Source organism: Cheilinus undulatus, linkage group 1 (genome assembly GCF_018320785.1).
Source record: "Cheilinus undulatus linkage group 1, ASM1832078v1, whole genome shotgun sequence".
NCBI lineage: Eukaryota > Metazoa > Chordata > Actinopteri > Labriformes > Labridae > Cheilinus > Cheilinus undulatus.
Window position 1 is genome coordinate 33,101,712 of NC_054865.1, and position 15,895 is coordinate 33,117,606.

The following is a 15,895-nucleotide window of genomic DNA, read 5'->3' on the forward strand; positions in this document are numbered from 1 at the left end:
CATTCTCAAACTGTCAGATGTCTCCCACTTACTGGTTCCCCATTGAGCTATCTGTCAGCTGAGACTCATCTCACGACTCTGGGTTTGTTGGGGGGTGTAGTCTTACCGACAGGGTCAGGCCAGCAGGACTGTGCAGGTTGTCGCTATTTAGACACATTTATCCCTCAGTCAGGCAGACTCACAATTGAGCCCTGTGCGAGGGCGCAGCAGCAGGCTCCCCAGAGTCAGCCCACTGTCTGCAGGCCCTGAAACCCTAGAGGGCTGAGTGAAAGAACCACCTCCTCCTTCCACTCACTTCAGCCGTGTGATACTGTGGCCTGCACAGGACAATAACTTCCCCCTGTATTATTGATACTGCAGAAGAACAGCGATCACTCAGTGTAGCAGGGCTCGATTCACCACGGGAATATTCAATGAGAAACCTGAGCCACCCCATTCGTCCCTCCTCTCTCTGCAGGAAACTCATGCAGGAGGAAATCAGCTGATCAAACGACCTGTTGAGATTGAAATATTTGGTTGAAATCCAACTTCTGGCCTTGTTGCTTGTGCCCAACTTCCAGTGGAAACAGTGATGCAGAATTAATGTAAATTACCCCTTACAGAGTCTTTAAAGTAATTTAATGACATAAAAAGCTGAGGATTTTGTTTCATTTGCTCTAAACCAAGTACAGTTGGTTAGAATCAACTATCTGTGGAAGAAACTCACAGAGTCAAGGCTGCACAAAGTTCAGTAGGAAAAATTAGTTTTGGTGGGCTGTCAGGAAGATTTCTAGCCAGAGTCAATATATAAGCAGAAAAAAATGTATGTATAAGCTTTACTTCTTTAACATAAACAGATAACAGCGACTACAATTTTCAGATTTCCTTCTCCTGAAACATCATCCTGTCTCTAACCACATCTACATTAAAAAAACTACTCAAACTGACAAGCTTCTCTTTAACTAAATGATATATCTAATATTTCTTTACTCAGTGAAGTACTTCATGCTCTAATTCTGGTCCTTTTTTCAGATTTATGCAGCAGTGAAAGCTCCATCTGTAGGAGACTAATTGAAACTGATTTGCATTTTTATTTTGAGATCAATGCATTCAGTAATTTCATCAAGAAATTGGTTCCATTTCCAAGGGAAACATCCTTAATGGCATGAGCTCTCCCTGTACTTGTCCTCTAGCACCACCATCAGGTAATTATTTCTGTTTGTGTAATTCCTTGGTTTTGAGCAACATTGCCTGTGAGATAATGACATTCACAGCAGCCTCAGCTGCAGCATATGGCTTTACATAAAGTTATTGTTAGAATGCTATGCAGTAAAGGATGAAAGGCAAACTCACAGAGCTGCCATCATGGCTGCAAAATCCAAATCATGCTAATAGTTAAAGTTTCATACATCATTGATCAGTGATAATTGCTGCGAGACCTGCTTAATATTTTCACACAGTCAGACACCTATTGATTTAGTTCCCATGCTATAGTTAAAGGTGTTTTATTGGACTGTATTATATTTCAAGATGTTAAAGACACATGCATGAGATGGACAAAATGTGAGAATCATGTGTTTATTATTTGTTATAACTATCTAAAAACAGGTTCATATGTCATTTTTGAGGTGCAAATATTTACTCGGAGTTCATGTGTTGAGCAAAGGGATGTCAAAGAGATCCGAAAGGCTCTCATCCAGATTAAATCTGCAGTCCAGTTCAGATGGGGGTGAAGACAAGCCGAGAGGAGGAGCATAAACTGAGGAGAATGAGAAAGCACATGATTAATAATCATAATCAGGGTTTTTTTTTTTTTGCCAGGTATGTTTTCACATATGAAGAATTTTACTTGGCGTTTGGTATGAAAAACAAATAACAGAAGAAGAATAAAATTAGTAAGAAGCTAATAAAACAGTAATACTTCTGCTGACAGGGAATTTTGTTAGATTAGTATAGAAAGATATAATAGCAATCTAAAACAGAGACGAAAACGTATGTACCAGGTGCAAAGGTGTATACAAAGGTGAAAGAAAGGAGCTATACAGATGTGCAGGTTTGTAAGTGGTTAAGTTATAGTACAGTTAAACAAAAGGAATATAATATACAGAATGTACAGTTGTAAATAGAAAAGATGAAGAGTCCAGACAGTGTTAATGTATCGCATAAGGTCTGTTTAAACATTCATTATTTCTGTCGGCTGGCTCTGGGGCTCAAGTGAGAGTCTGTCATGTGGGGAGAAAGAGGAAGTATTGTTCATGAGGTATATTTACCAGCATAGAGAAAATGAATATTGTGTCTATAAAGTCTGAAAAAAAAGAGTACTTACCTTCAGAGCTCATCAGCTGTGCTAAAAAATTCTCTCTCATTTTTTCTGAAGAAACAGGGAGGATATTATTTATCAGATGTTAGTATACATCAAAATAAATGGAGAATCTAAAGGTCATGAATTATTTAAAAACACAAGGGCACTACCTTTGTTTGGGTGGAGTAGTTTCCCCAGTTCTTTTGATAAATTTAGCACTGAAAAAAACATAAAACCATTAAAAAGACAACTGAGAGAAACATCCATAATGCATGAAGGCATGACTTTGTATAGAAAGAAATACAGTACAGTAGTGAAATCAGCACAACTTGATATAAAACTATGAAAATTGTTTATTTCATCAATGAAGGAGGGGGGAATACGAGCATTTTCTCCTCTGAGGTTCAGATAATTTTCCCCATTAATGCTTTAATGCTCTACTTTATAGATTCAATTACTTAAACACACCTTAGTAACTTTCTATACATTAAAGTTAAAGAATTTTTTCTACTCTCATTCTGACATTACAATGACTACTTTAAGCCTTGCTTTTCAATTGCACATCATTAAAATTGCTCTTTAAAAAAAGTATGAACCAAAAAACTCACATTCAGATGAATCAGCTTTCTGTTGAGGCTCATTATTCTCCAGTGATGATGACAGAAGACGTCGAAGGTCTTCCAAGGCTGGACACGTGGGTTCGGTGCTGCGTGTGACATGATCTGAAGCCTGAAAAGATGAAATGCCACTTCCTGTATCATTTGAGGTGGGCTTTACAGATATGCCTTTTTGTAAAATTTCCTCAGATGGTGGGACAGGCAGCACGAGAGGATCAGAGCTCTCTGAGCTTTTGTTAAGAAGTACGACATCTATGGGCCCGTTGATACTCTTTAGATGGATCTGGTACTTTGCTGGGCTGTTTGGGACCTGAAAAAAGAATTTATGCACACAATCATCTCACCAAGTAAAGAGCAAAAAAGAAGAAACTAGAGATTTATTCAAAGATATGATGCTTACAGCCTTTGGAATGGGGACATCAAGCTGTGTGCCTCGTGGGGCCTGTACTGACAGAAGAGTGTGGCCTGGAGAGAGAGAGAATAAAAACAACCTTGATCCAAACTCAAACTATTAGTCTAGTCTTAAGTATTTAAAGTTAAAGGAAAATCTAAAGTTCTTTTTCCATCTTCTCTTAACAAACTGCAGCAGTGCTACAGTAATACAAATGACAACAGAACCTGATGCAACAGATTGAAAACATGCTAATAGCAGTAAAACAAGCAAATTACGACTAATCACTGCAATCGTTTCAGCATTCCTCCTCAGAACTCCCGAGCTCAAATAGTCCTGTGCAACTTCTGATATCGACTCTTTTTTTGGCTAGAAGATACCTATAGTGATGGACGAAAGTATTGGCACCCCTGGAATTTTTCCACAAAATACACCATTTCTCCCAGAAATTGTTGCAATTATAAATGTTTTTGGTATACATGTGTTTATTGCCTTTATGTGCATTGGAACAACACAAAAAATCCAGAGAAAAAGACCAAATTGGCATAATTTTACACAAAACTCAAAAAATGGGCCGGACAAAATTATTGGCAGCCTAAACTTAATATTTGGTTGCACACCCTTGGAAAAAAAATAACTGAAATCAATCACTTCCCATAACTATCAAAATGCGTCTTACACTTCTCAACTGGAATTTTGGACCACTCTTCTTTTGCAAACTACTCCAGGACTCTCAGATTTGAAGGGTGCTTCTTGCAACAGCAGTTTTAAGATCTCTCTATAGGTGTTCAATGGTATTTAGATCCAGACTCATTACTTGCCACTTTAGAACTCTCCAGCGCTTTGTCTCTAACCATTTCTTGGTGCTTTCTGAAGCATGTTTTAGGTCACTGTATATACTACTTTCGTCCATGACTGTATATAGGTTATCAATGACAAATAAGTAAGCTTTAACCTGGATTAACCTGGACTTTTAAATCCATTTTAAAAACATATCTTTATTGGAAAGCCTTCTTGTGAATTGTGTTTTATCCATGATCCCTTATCTATACGATTGTTTTTCCACTGGTCAAGGTTTTTAATATTTTATCCAATTTCTCCATCCTTTTTTATTCTTCTATTTAGTCTGTCAAATTTTGTTACGACTACTTGTTGTATTCTTTTATTTTCAAATCAATAATTATTTTTCTTTTTATTGTGTTTTTCAGTGATGAACTTTGATGTTTTTGTGAAGCACTTTGTAACACTGGTTTTAATAAGTGGTATATAAATGAACACCATTATTAACACGATTATTTCCTTTATGTGTGAACTACATGAAAAGTCAGTTTTATTTCACATTTTACACACTTCAGCATCAAGGTACATTTCCAAATTAGGAATCAACTTTTGGTTCAAAATTTTGAATCTAAATTTCAGAGTTTTGCAATGGGAACACAACTTCTATACAGTAAATTAGCAAGACAAAAGAAGAAATATGCAGAGTGAATATTAAGATTTAATATATCAGCAGAATTAAGATGTGTGGTGTACTCCACAGAATCTTGCTCTTCAGCTATATTTGGTTTTCATCTGTATCCACACTGGGCTATAACAAGAGTGAATTATTAAGGGGAAAAAAAAAGGAATTTACCAGTGAAGGCGATGTAAATATCATCATGGTTCACATACGTCAGAGTTGATTTGAGTTAAGGTTCAGATGAAAGTCTGAGAGAGCAAAAGGATTTTCAGTGGGCCAGAAAATAGCACCTCTGCACAACAGATTCTCTATAATGGCTTTAATTAAAGGGTTGTGGCATTCCTGTCATGAAGAAATTAGCCATATTAAATCTCATTATGTTTAAAAACTGCTAATTGAACTGTTAAAGCATGAAACATGATTTATTTCACTCATTGCTCAGTATTTATAAAAAGGATATTGACTGCAATCTTCTTTTGTGTTCCTGATGCTCTGTTCAACCCAAAACTTCTGCTGATCCAAAGTGTGTTCCTTCTGCTCCAAGTCCTCCAGGTCAGACTTTAACTCCATTAGTCTGCTGTCAAACTCCGGTGAATCTTCCCCTGGAAATGATCCCCTTAAACACACACATATGGTATAAACATACTGTGCACCACACCCCAGACACAAAAACATGTCCAAATGTAAGCACACAAGGCATGGTTAAAAACTTACTTCCATTTAACAATGCTCTTTGATATTTTCACAATCAAGCCAACACCCTCCAGCACATTGGTTATGTCATAGATTCGCCTCTTCTTTCCTATGGCCAGTTGATCGATAGCCTGAGATCACAGAAATAAAAATAAGATACATTCACTGTTTCTGCTTTGGGTTGTCATAGAGTACAGCCTTGACATTGCATTAAAAAATGAGAACACTAAAAGTGAGCTCTGAGAATCCAAACCTTGCTTAAAAATCTCAATTTAGACCTTAACCAGAGCATTCAACAAAAATCTTTAGCTTTTCTATCTCTATGGTTAAGGATGCATGTGCAGACCTGATACACATCCTGAGTCATGTGATAAAGAAGATTAAATGCACTAATTCAAAGTCGTCAAAATATTACATGATGATAATTTTTCATATCACGTTTTAAAATCAGACGGCCTGTTATTTTAGTAATCAATAGTTTTGAAAAGGATGATATCTCCTTAGTTCAGGAGTAAGGTTGACATATTTATGTGCATCGACTGGTCTGAGCTCACTTACATCTTTGAGGTCCACCTCTCCATTCTCAGCTTCTTGTAACATCTTGACAAATTTCGTAGCAAGCAACCGCAGACTCCTCAGACTCCTCTGATATAAAATGCTGTTCTCTGGTAAGACGGTCTCCCCTTGTGGACTTGGTGGGCTGCTGTCAAGATTCATGCTGCGGGGCATGAAAAGAGGACAGTTAAACCTCTCTGAGCTCTATTGTTTGAAATGGCAGCTTAATACTACACACAGCATTAGGAAATGGGGGGAAATCAATATAACAATAAGAATATGCCAGTGTTTGTTGGACGAGTAATATTTTCTAAAAATGTTTGTGCATTAAGCCAAAAATGTACAGTAAGATGAAAACCTTCTTTTTCACATTAGTACTGATTTATTATGAAAAACACGCACCGGAAATGCTTGCATTAGGTGTAGTTAGCTTTTCGCTCGTGCACGACTAACTTGAAAACAAAGTGTTACATTATTGCTAACTTACAATTGTTTGCTTGTCAAAATAATCGACAAATATAAATCAAACTGAGAGTCACCATTGCCTCTGGGGTGAAGAAGCAAACGTCGAGAATCATGTAAACTTGCCTGCAGTGAAGTCGTTGTTCGCGGTTCACAGAGATAGTGTCCAAGAAATTGAGCAAACCTGGCGACAAAACTCCTGACAGTTTTAGACAAAGAAACTTTCACTGCATGCGCAAACTCTGTCTGTCAACTTAATTTTTTCACCGTGTAAATCCAGTCTCCGTGAAGTGTTTTCAGTCATGCTCCATCTCTGTTGATAGTCCGCCCCCCTGCTGTTAAAGAGTTGGCTGCGTAGTTGTTCCGGTAGCTCCATTTTACCTGCCTTCACAATAAAAGCCCAAACTTTTCAACGTTAGCATAAAAACCCTATTTTATCTCAATTTGACCATAGGCGCTATCTGAAGCAGCTCTGTATTTAAGCATGATCTTGATTGGATCAAGCCAAACAATTTACTTTAGTATAATTCAAACACATTATTTCTGTTGAAGTTTGAATTGTCTTTCCTTTCACGGAGAGTAAAAGCCACAAGAAAATCAAACACACACAGTGTAGTATTAGTAGTAGTAGTAGTAGAAATGTTTTTCTTTATTAATAAAAATGTATCTTGAAATTAATAATCAGTTACCTATTTGTTTTTATGATCCTGGCTTTTACCTTTCTATATAGGCTCAGTACTTGTCTGAAAATCAAACATTGGTTATTACACTTAGCCTATATTTCAATAACTCTGTACTAATGAAACACTATTAGGTATTTTTAATTTCTGTTAACATTTTTATGACTCACTAAATTCCTATTTAGTGTTAATTTGACTGACAATGTTTTTTGCTGGTTATTCTATCAGCCAGTAATTAGGCTTGTATGCTATTCTCATATTAGAATATAAAAAGGCTGTGAATTGGACACATTCAACACAAAGATAATTTTTTGTTGAAAATACTATTACATGTCACATTAGTTCTAAAGCCACTCTGTCAATGTGATTCCTTTGACTTTTGTTTAAAATATGATCTTGATTATTATTTTTGATAGGTCCTAATTTCTTCTACTTTTGAGTGATCACTATTTTCATTTGTTTAACTAAAATAAAGTTTTAGATAATGGAAAGTGGAAACTATATCAAATTAGGAAAACTATGTTTTGCAATGTACAGGGTCATTTTGAATTTTTTCTTATTATTATTTCCAGGATATTGAATGATGCTAAATTTGGAAAGTAGGATATGCATCATTTTATGTGTGGACCTATTCTGTATGCATATTATGTAAAATGTATACATAAAAAAATTATAGTCAAAATTCAGCTAAAGCTATCTCAAGATTTTTTAATGCATTTACTGACCATTCTGACATATTAAAGCATATGCTTTAAAGAAATCTGTGATTAAATTCTTTCAATTGTCAAAATCTGTCAGTAACCTAATAACATTCTTTGTGGTAAAGACTTTTGTATATGCAATAGTCTATGATCTTTTATTTTGCCTGGTCTATAGCAGACATGTCTACAATCAAATTGTGATCACAGTTAGCCATAGTTTTTGAGGATCCAAAATTTTAAGACCACTAAAATCAAGATTGTGGGTCCCTGGAGAAGGCCTGCCCCACAGAATTGTTTGGGCCCTTGTAAAATCCAGTGAATGGGCCCTCCCTCTATTTTCTCCATTTTCCCCACAGCCTCCTCATTTTACCACTTTCTTCCACCTGAAGCTAATTTTTCACGAGTTTTGCCATTCTTTGACCCCTTTTCACAACTTTGTCTGGCCATTTTTGGTACTTTTTGTCGCTTTTCACATTTGTTTCCACCCATATTTGCCCTTTTTCAGCACAGTCACCCACTGTTGCCACTTTTATCTCATTTGTGCTTCTTCTTACCCATTTTTGCCACTTAAACCCATTTCCATTATTTAATCTAGCTGTTTGTGCAACATCCTTGACACTTTAAACCTACTTTTGATACATCTGCACCCGTTTTGCCTCTTTCAGACAATTTTCTGTCAGTCTTCACTCTCCTTTCACTATATTCCTGTCAATTTATTTCACTTTTAATCCATTTTTGCAGTTCTTTATTTAGTTTTACCATTACAGTTGTCCCAGTTCCTTCTACTTTATTTCCTGGCATCTTCACGTTTGTGCTCATCATGGCTTTGCTTTGAAGCCTGACATTACTTTTAAAGTGGATTAGCCAATTTACTCATCCACACTGTTAACATTACCAAAAAGGGTAATTCTGTTTTAAGAAAGGCTGGGTTAGAAATTAATAAAAAAACAAAACATTTTTTTTGCTTTGATAAGTGTTACTATTCCAGTTAAATATAAGATAGGGTTATCACAGATTAACTTTACAATGGACCATGATTTTGCTGACCTCCTCATGGTCCCATCATTTGCCTGGGTCCCAGAAAGCTCTCCCCTTTATCCTCCCTTACGGGCGGCCTTGCCATGGATGGAGCTAGTTGTTCCTAAAATGATTGGGCTATATTGTAGATGAAGAATGGCATTGAAGAATATTAGGCAGAGATACAGATCAAAGATCTTACTGGAAAAACACAGTACACATGAATAGCAAGAGTGACATCTGTACTGAGAGAAAGTTTTTAGATTTCCTGTTAACTTTGTTGTAGGTAATTCAGATACAAACCTAAAGCCAAACATTTAAAGGGAGTCATGTAACAGCCCTCTCAGAAGTTGAACACACTAAAAGAGAGGAAGAAAGCCGTCACAGCGCTGTTAAAGTTTAATCTAAGGGCGATACACTCAGGTATTTTGACGAGAAAGGTATCTATGTGACTTCCGCGTCGAGTCAGGCGCTGGTCACGTGGTCAGCGGTTACAGTCATATGACGGGCTGGTTTGTCCTGCTCAAGTGGAGCTGCAGTTGACATCGTCGAGGGAAGTTGTTGCAACAAAGATCGTCTTTTCTCCCCCAAGGTCGGTCGTGTAGTGAGGGAGTACTTATTATTATTAGCACTGCAGTGATGCACTCCTGTGGTTTGCTGGTGTGCTTGCTGGCTGTGCTCCAGCTTGGCACGCGGGCTCAGTATGCTCCCGACGAAGTCACTCACCTACCAGGTATGACGTTCAAACCGAATTATCGACAGTGGTCTGGATACCTGCAGGCTCGTCCGGGAAAGTTCTTACATTATTGGTAAGGAACAGTAAGAGACTAACTTATAGAGCTCAGATGAGTTTGAATGAAGTTGAAAGGCTGAAGTAGCCTACTACGTGAACTGTTGTGCCAATGTCTGCAAGCAGCTTAGATAAGATTCTGCGGTATCTCTAGAGTATCACTGTGTAACTGTATGACTAAAAATGTATTCCACGTTGATGAAAAAAATGGAAATGAATAAATTCCGGTTAAACTTAAAATAAGTCAAAGTAGAAAATTATAATAAAGTCAGCTGTTTACATGTGTTTGCAGTAAGTGTTAAATACGTTTGAAGTTCTGTTTTAATAAACGTGACTTGCCATTGGTGTACAGGTACTGTGACTCTTTAGTTCTGCTCTAAACCCTAACCCTAACCCTGGTCTTGTATCTTCCGGATTCCTCCCCGAGGATCATAAAGTATTTTTTGTTTTCATTTCCTGCAGGTTTGTGACTTCTCAGAGGGCCCCGGCTAAAGACCCACTGGTTCTTTGGCTGAATGGAGGCCCAGGCTGCAGCTCTCTGGATGGATTTTTATCCGAGAATGGACCATTTCACGTGAGTATGCTGACTCTGTGAAAGACAAAATGTGCTGATTTAAAAGCAACTGTTTACAGAAACTGAGTTTTCTTTTCAGGTGAATGATGACGGGTTTACTTTGTACGAGAATAAATTCAGCTGGAACAAGAATGCCAATATCTTGTATCTAGAATCACCTGCAGGAGTGGGATTTTCTTACTCTGATGACAAAAAGTATGCCACTGATGATGATCAGGTGGGTTCAGTGATTGACTCATGCACTTTAAAATGAAAAAGAAAACTTGCCTAAATCCTTTATGCCTCACATGTTTGTTTTTTAGGTTGCTGATGATAATTACAAAGCATTGCAGAGTTTTTTCACAAAGTTCCCAAATTTCACCCAAAATGAGTTCTTTATCTTTGGGGAAAGTTATGGTGGGATTTATGCACCGACTCTCAGCCTGCATGTGGCTACTGGATCTGCAAAAATTAACTTTAAGGTGAGGTGCATTATGCAGTGTTCTAACTGAAAAGTCGTCAACCAGCATGCCGTTTGTTTAGATCTTCAAGCATACTTGCAAGAAAGCAGACTGTTAAATTGGCAGTTAAATTAGAACATGTCTTTGATTTTTAGGGCTTTGCAGTGGGAAATGGTCTCAGCAGCTTTGCTCTCAACGACCAAACGTTGATCTACTTCGGTTACTATCATGGTCTCTTTGGAGAAGAGTAAGTGGTACACTGTTTGTCAGAAATATTTTTAAACAGCGATTTCACTGGTGCAAGTGTTAGCTTCAGAATCATTCAGTAAAATGCAGACCGTTCTTTTCTTGTTTTAAGAAAATGATGTGACATTAGAATTTTTTTGGTGCCTGGAGTGTTTCACGAGTTTAAGAAATGAGTGAAGTGCATATATAAATTGTTAAGTATTTGTAGTCCTTGACACTAGGATTTTTATGATGATTGCTCATTCGGGAAGAAGATGCAGGACTTATTTCCCTCAGTTCTCTTCACTAGATATTGAACAGACAAAGAAACATCGGTCATTTACACCCATGCTACTGTTAAGAATATTTTCAAAGGATTGACAGCAAGCTGAAAAAATGACAAATTCCACTAATATAAAATTATGTTAATTCAAAGCTATTTTATGTATACAGTTTGTGGCGTGATCTGAACATAAATTGCTGTGATCAGGACAGCTGTAGCTTCTACAACTCCACCTCTGAGATGTGCCAGACACTGGTATGTGAGCACCATTTCTTTAAAAGTCTGCTGAGGTAACTCACTCAGGTTTAACTTCATACTTATCTCCCTACAGGTGAACGTGGCCTTTAATATTGTGTACGAAAGTGGCCTGAATGAGTATGCTCTGTACTTGGACTGTGAGGGTGGTAGACGATTCCACCAAGGGTATGAGATGTCCATGAGTCATCTGTTCAAGAACTACAGGAAAAACCCACACATCTTCAAGGTGAGCGCGTTTCCCTGATATTAAAAAAAAGTGCTTTGTGTCCATCCATGTACCTTTGTGTTAATGAAACAAAACTTGTAAATTAAGTTTTTAGAGGCAGGCCCTTCGTCGATGTCTGTGGGTGAAGTCCCTCCCTGTATCAACAGCACGGCTCAGATGACCTGGCTGAGGAGAGGCGATGTGAGGAAAGCTCTCCACATCCCAGATACTCTTCCTCCATGGGACATCTGCAGGTGTGTTGCAACAAAAACGACACATTTAAGGTCACCTTTCTCTGTAAAAGCTTTTATTTTCATTTCAATACCACAAGGGAAGCAAATATCAAATTCAACCATTTAAATCACTTTGCTGGGGTTTTTTAGCAAAGTTTACATTAATAAAATCTGTTGCTCTAAATGGATTTCCTTGACAAATGGACTCACTGTGTCACTGCCTTTTTTTGAATTATGATGAAGCTTACTTTAATGGATGTGATCAGCAGTTAATATGCCATTGAAGTTGACAGGGGGACAAAGGAAGATGTTGGGATATTGTCAGAATAGAAATGAAGAAATCAAGTATGATATGAGGTGAAAGGTGAAGACATTAGCTTTCCTTTTTAACAAGCACTTAATTGACATCAGTGACTTATGGTTAATCAACCAATCAATCTTTATTTTAGAGGCAGTTCATAACCAAAGTTATCTCAAGACACTTTGCAAAGAGAGCAGGTCTAGACTGCACTCTTTGATGTATTATCATAAAGACCCAGCATTAATCACCATGAGCTTAGCTAAGAGGCATTTAGCACTGTTACACTGGTGAGGAAAATCTTCTCGGGCAGGAACCTCATGCAGAACCAGGCTCATGATCAACAGCCATCCTCTGAGGCTGAGTTGGGGTTAAAAAGGGGAAACGGAGGAAACAAATACGAGAATTTCATGGCTGTCATGGCCATAAATTTCTCCTCCATTTTGTAGGATGTAATGTAAGTAAAGATAGTAGCAATATGTCAGGACTTAAAAAGAACGACCATGATTGACAGAAATCAGAACACTATGTTAGCATTATCAGCAAGGATTGTAATGAAATGGAGAGACCTATTATTGATAATTATAGCAGTTACAATAGAGCTTCTCTTAGATTCAATACAGCTTTTTAACATCAATTGCATTTGCAAGAAAATATGGCAATGAAGGGGAAAGTAGTGCAGAAATATATAGCAATTTATGATTGTCTTAGGAAAATGGCATTTTTGCAGAGCATATTTTTGTTGTTGTGACCTGAGCTCCCTTGGAATTTCCCCTTGTGGGATTAATAAAGGAATATCTTATCTATCTTATCTTATCTTAGGACCCACATGAAGAGAGTGTAATGTCAAAAATGTATATATTTAACTGATTTAATAATAATGTCATTAAGTGCCTAATATTTTCATGTGAGTAAACATGTTTTTAAAGTTCACTCTATAAGCACGTTTAACTGCTACCTCAAACGTGGCATTGTTTTGGGCTTAAAGCTAACACTGGCATGCTAGCCTGTTGATTTCAATACGATACAATATTAATGGTTTTAAACTTTGTTGTCCAAGGCGCACTAAAGATCAAGGCACACTGTTCATATCCATGCAAATCAGCCCCTGGAACATACACTACAATATCTTAAGATGTATAGTTGTAGTTATAACATATGGTTGTACAAATTGCCATGGCCCATCACTGTGCCTAGGTTAAGGTTGAAATATTTTTTGATTTTGCTGGTTTCTTACTTTAGTTCTCTTTTTATTATGTGAAAATGCTTCTTTTTAGTGTAGTTTCTAATAGTTTTAGTGTTGGTTCTAGTATTTCAGTAAAATTGGATACTTTTAAGAGGTGACACCCAAAAGAGCCCCGAAGAGTAAAAAAGAGTATACAATTTCAAATGCTACTCTTCACATTTCATTTTATTGATTCAATTGTGATATTTAAATGAAACTCTAGACCTGAATTACCATTGTGTGAAGCCTCAACTAATCAAATGAGGCAGTTTTACAATCTAAAAGCCTGGGGGGCTGGCGAAAGGCTTAGGTGGCCCAACATATTTATTTTCATGCTAAGAATTAGAGTAGAATTGATTATTGGTGGTATGCCGTAGACTGTTTAAGTACGTGCTCTGTACTCATGTGTGCATAAAGTTAATGTCACTCATTCAAAAGTCCACAAGTCAGGGTCCCAGTCACTGAAAAGTTCATTAAAAACGTTTAAGAGTATTGTGTCAGAAAAGAACCCATTTTGAAGTTCAGCAATGAATAAGCTCTTCCAAAGTTGTAAATCACAGTGCCTATACAAATTATATTGGACATGTCAGTCTGTAGGCTTGTGTCAGAGACTAAAACTAAGGATATTCTGTCTGTGATTTTATCTTTTTTTGGGTTTGTAAGCACACAATACAGTTTATTTTCTTTTTTTGGTAAAGGTTTTTTTTTTATTATTTGAGTTTCGGTTAACAACAATTATTTTTACCTTTAGTTATTTCAACAGATTTTGTAAACTAAAATAACTTTGACCTGGCTATACCATTTGGGAACGCTTGCATGTCTTATCCTTATCAGAGCTTGTTTGGTAAATCAAAAAAAGAAGATGCGTTAGGTTACCAAACTGGAGACTTGGTGTGTATTCCACTGCTGTTTTAGCTGATTTAAATCAGTTTATGTAAACAAGACCATACCAAAATACTTTTTCACTTGATTTTTTAGGCATTATTTATTGAAATTAGTCTGTTGGTGTCTTTGTACATCTCCCTGCATCTAGGTATGATGTGTGGGACATACAGCATATCATCATTAGCACTCTCTTCTATGTTTTAGTTCTGATGTTGGAGAGCAGTACAAAAATCTGTACGGGACAGTGAAGGATGTTTACCTAAAGCTGCTCTCTATGGGCCTGAGGGCACTTGTCTACAATGGAGACACCGACATGGCGTGCAACTTCCTGGGAGACCAGTGGTTTGTTGAAGATCTTGGTCTTGAGGTAGGGGGAATGTTGCTAATCAACTTTTCTTTCTCCATTTACAACCAGATAACACTTAGTGGTAAAATCAATACATTTTTTTTCAGGCGACCACAGAGTACCAGATATGGAAACACGATGCTCAGGTTGCTGGTTTCTACCAACGTTTTGGAAACATTACCTTCCTGACAGTCAAGGTAACGGCAGCACAATGTTCATTCTGTCATTGGTTTGTTTTACAATGATGACATGGCTGGGTTATTATGACACTGCGCTTTCCTGTGTTTCAGGGTGCAGGTCACATGGTTCCTCAGTGGGCTCCAGGTCCAGCTTTACACATGTTTGAGTCTTTCATAACAAATGGCCCTTATTGAGCCTTATGAGACTGCTGTGTGAGGTCTACCTGCACTCATCACTTGTGATATGGTACTTTTTTCTCAGGGAAGATGATTTTTAGAGGGAAAGGGACTGTTTGCACTCTCCTGTATGTGTTTTTCATAAAGACTGCATATAAGTATATTGAAAAGGAAATTTCTTGTGTGGGCTTTGAGGGCATTGGATATGAATTATATAAAGTGCCAATGTTCAGCTTTGTGTATCTTGGGCTGACTGTTTAACATCCTTGGACTGGACACAAAGACGTATAGATACAATACATTAGGTTTACTTGGGCAGCCAAACGTAGTACTTTTTATTTTAGATTTTTATTCGGGGATTTTTTTTTCTTCTATTTGACAGAACAGTGGACAGAGTAGGAAACTGGGGAGAGAATAGATAATGAAAGGTGGAAAAGGAGCCACAGGTCCTTGAACCATGGCTCCCCACTGAGTGAAGTATAGCCACTGTACATGGAGCATACTTGGCCACCAGGCCTATCAGCACTTCTTCATACTCTTTGAGGAATTTGTGTCTGTCTGGATTGAAGGAAGCTAGAGGCTCTTGTTTAGTTCTGATTGGCCTTTAAATGACCTCAGCTGCCTTAACTGCCTGTAAGGGTTTGCCCTAAAACTTTAGACTTTAAAAATGTGTAAAGTCTGACCCCAAGATGGTGAGGAAGCCAAAATAGTTTTAAAAAGTCAGCCCTTTGACCTCACCTTTTTGATTTATATTGCTTGTATCTATAATACAGTCTAACAGAAATATCCTTATCCAGATACTCATACTACAGTCTACTCTTCAAATGAAGCTGTGTTTTGTGGCCTTGGTTTAAATCTGAAATGCTGTGTTTTTAGTTTTGAATTGACAAAAAAATAAATGAAATGACAAGTTTTTTGACA

The 15,895-nt window shown here is 37.3% G+C and overlaps 2 protein-coding genes across 3 annotated transcripts; one reads left to right on the plus strand and one right to left on the minus strand.

Annotated features, from left to right (window-relative positions):
* Window positions 1-1,543: 1,543 nt before the first annotated feature.
* On the minus strand, window positions 1,544-9,289 carry LOC121506777 (transcription factor E2F4-like). 2 transcript variants are annotated; one of them, XM_041782655.1, is made up of 13 exons: window positions 9,160-9,289; window positions 8,887-8,980; window positions 6,726-6,843; window positions 6,585-6,642; window positions 6,000-6,159; window positions 5,463-5,572; window positions 5,209-5,364; window positions 4,923-4,966; window positions 3,299-3,363; window positions 2,890-3,208; window positions 2,452-2,499; window positions 2,306-2,350; window positions 1,544-1,738 (listed from the first exon to the last, which is right to left on the minus strand). In XM_041782655.1, the coding sequence occupies exons 3-13, from the start codon at window positions 6,832-6,834 to the stop codon at window positions 1,629-1,631; spliced, it is 1,224 nt and encodes a 407-aa protein (XP_041638589.1). In that variant the 5' UTR covers window positions 6,835-6,843; window positions 8,887-8,980; window positions 9,160-9,289; the 3' UTR covers window positions 1,544-1,628. The 2 variants fall into 2 exon arrangements, with proteins under 2 accessions (XP_041638589.1, XP_041638582.1); XM_041782648.1 differs by having other exon boundaries at window positions 8,887-8,994.
* A 56-nt stretch (window positions 9,290-9,345) lies between these two features.
* On the plus strand, window positions 9,346-15,887 carry si:ch211-122f10.4 (cathepsin A-like). Its single transcript, XM_041782624.1, has 11 exons — window positions 9,346-9,665; window positions 10,109-10,220; window positions 10,300-10,437; window positions 10,523-10,681; window positions 10,816-10,907; window positions 11,339-11,423; window positions 11,500-11,652; window positions 11,740-11,885; window positions 14,477-14,639; window positions 14,726-14,815; window positions 14,909-15,887. Exons 1-11 carry the CDS (start codon window positions 9,496-9,498, stop codon window positions 14,990-14,992), a joined length of 1,392 nt encoding a protein of 463 aa, XP_041638558.1. The 5' UTR covers window positions 9,346-9,495; the 3' UTR covers window positions 14,993-15,887.
* The last annotated feature ends 8 nt before the right edge of the window (window positions 15,888-15,895 follow it).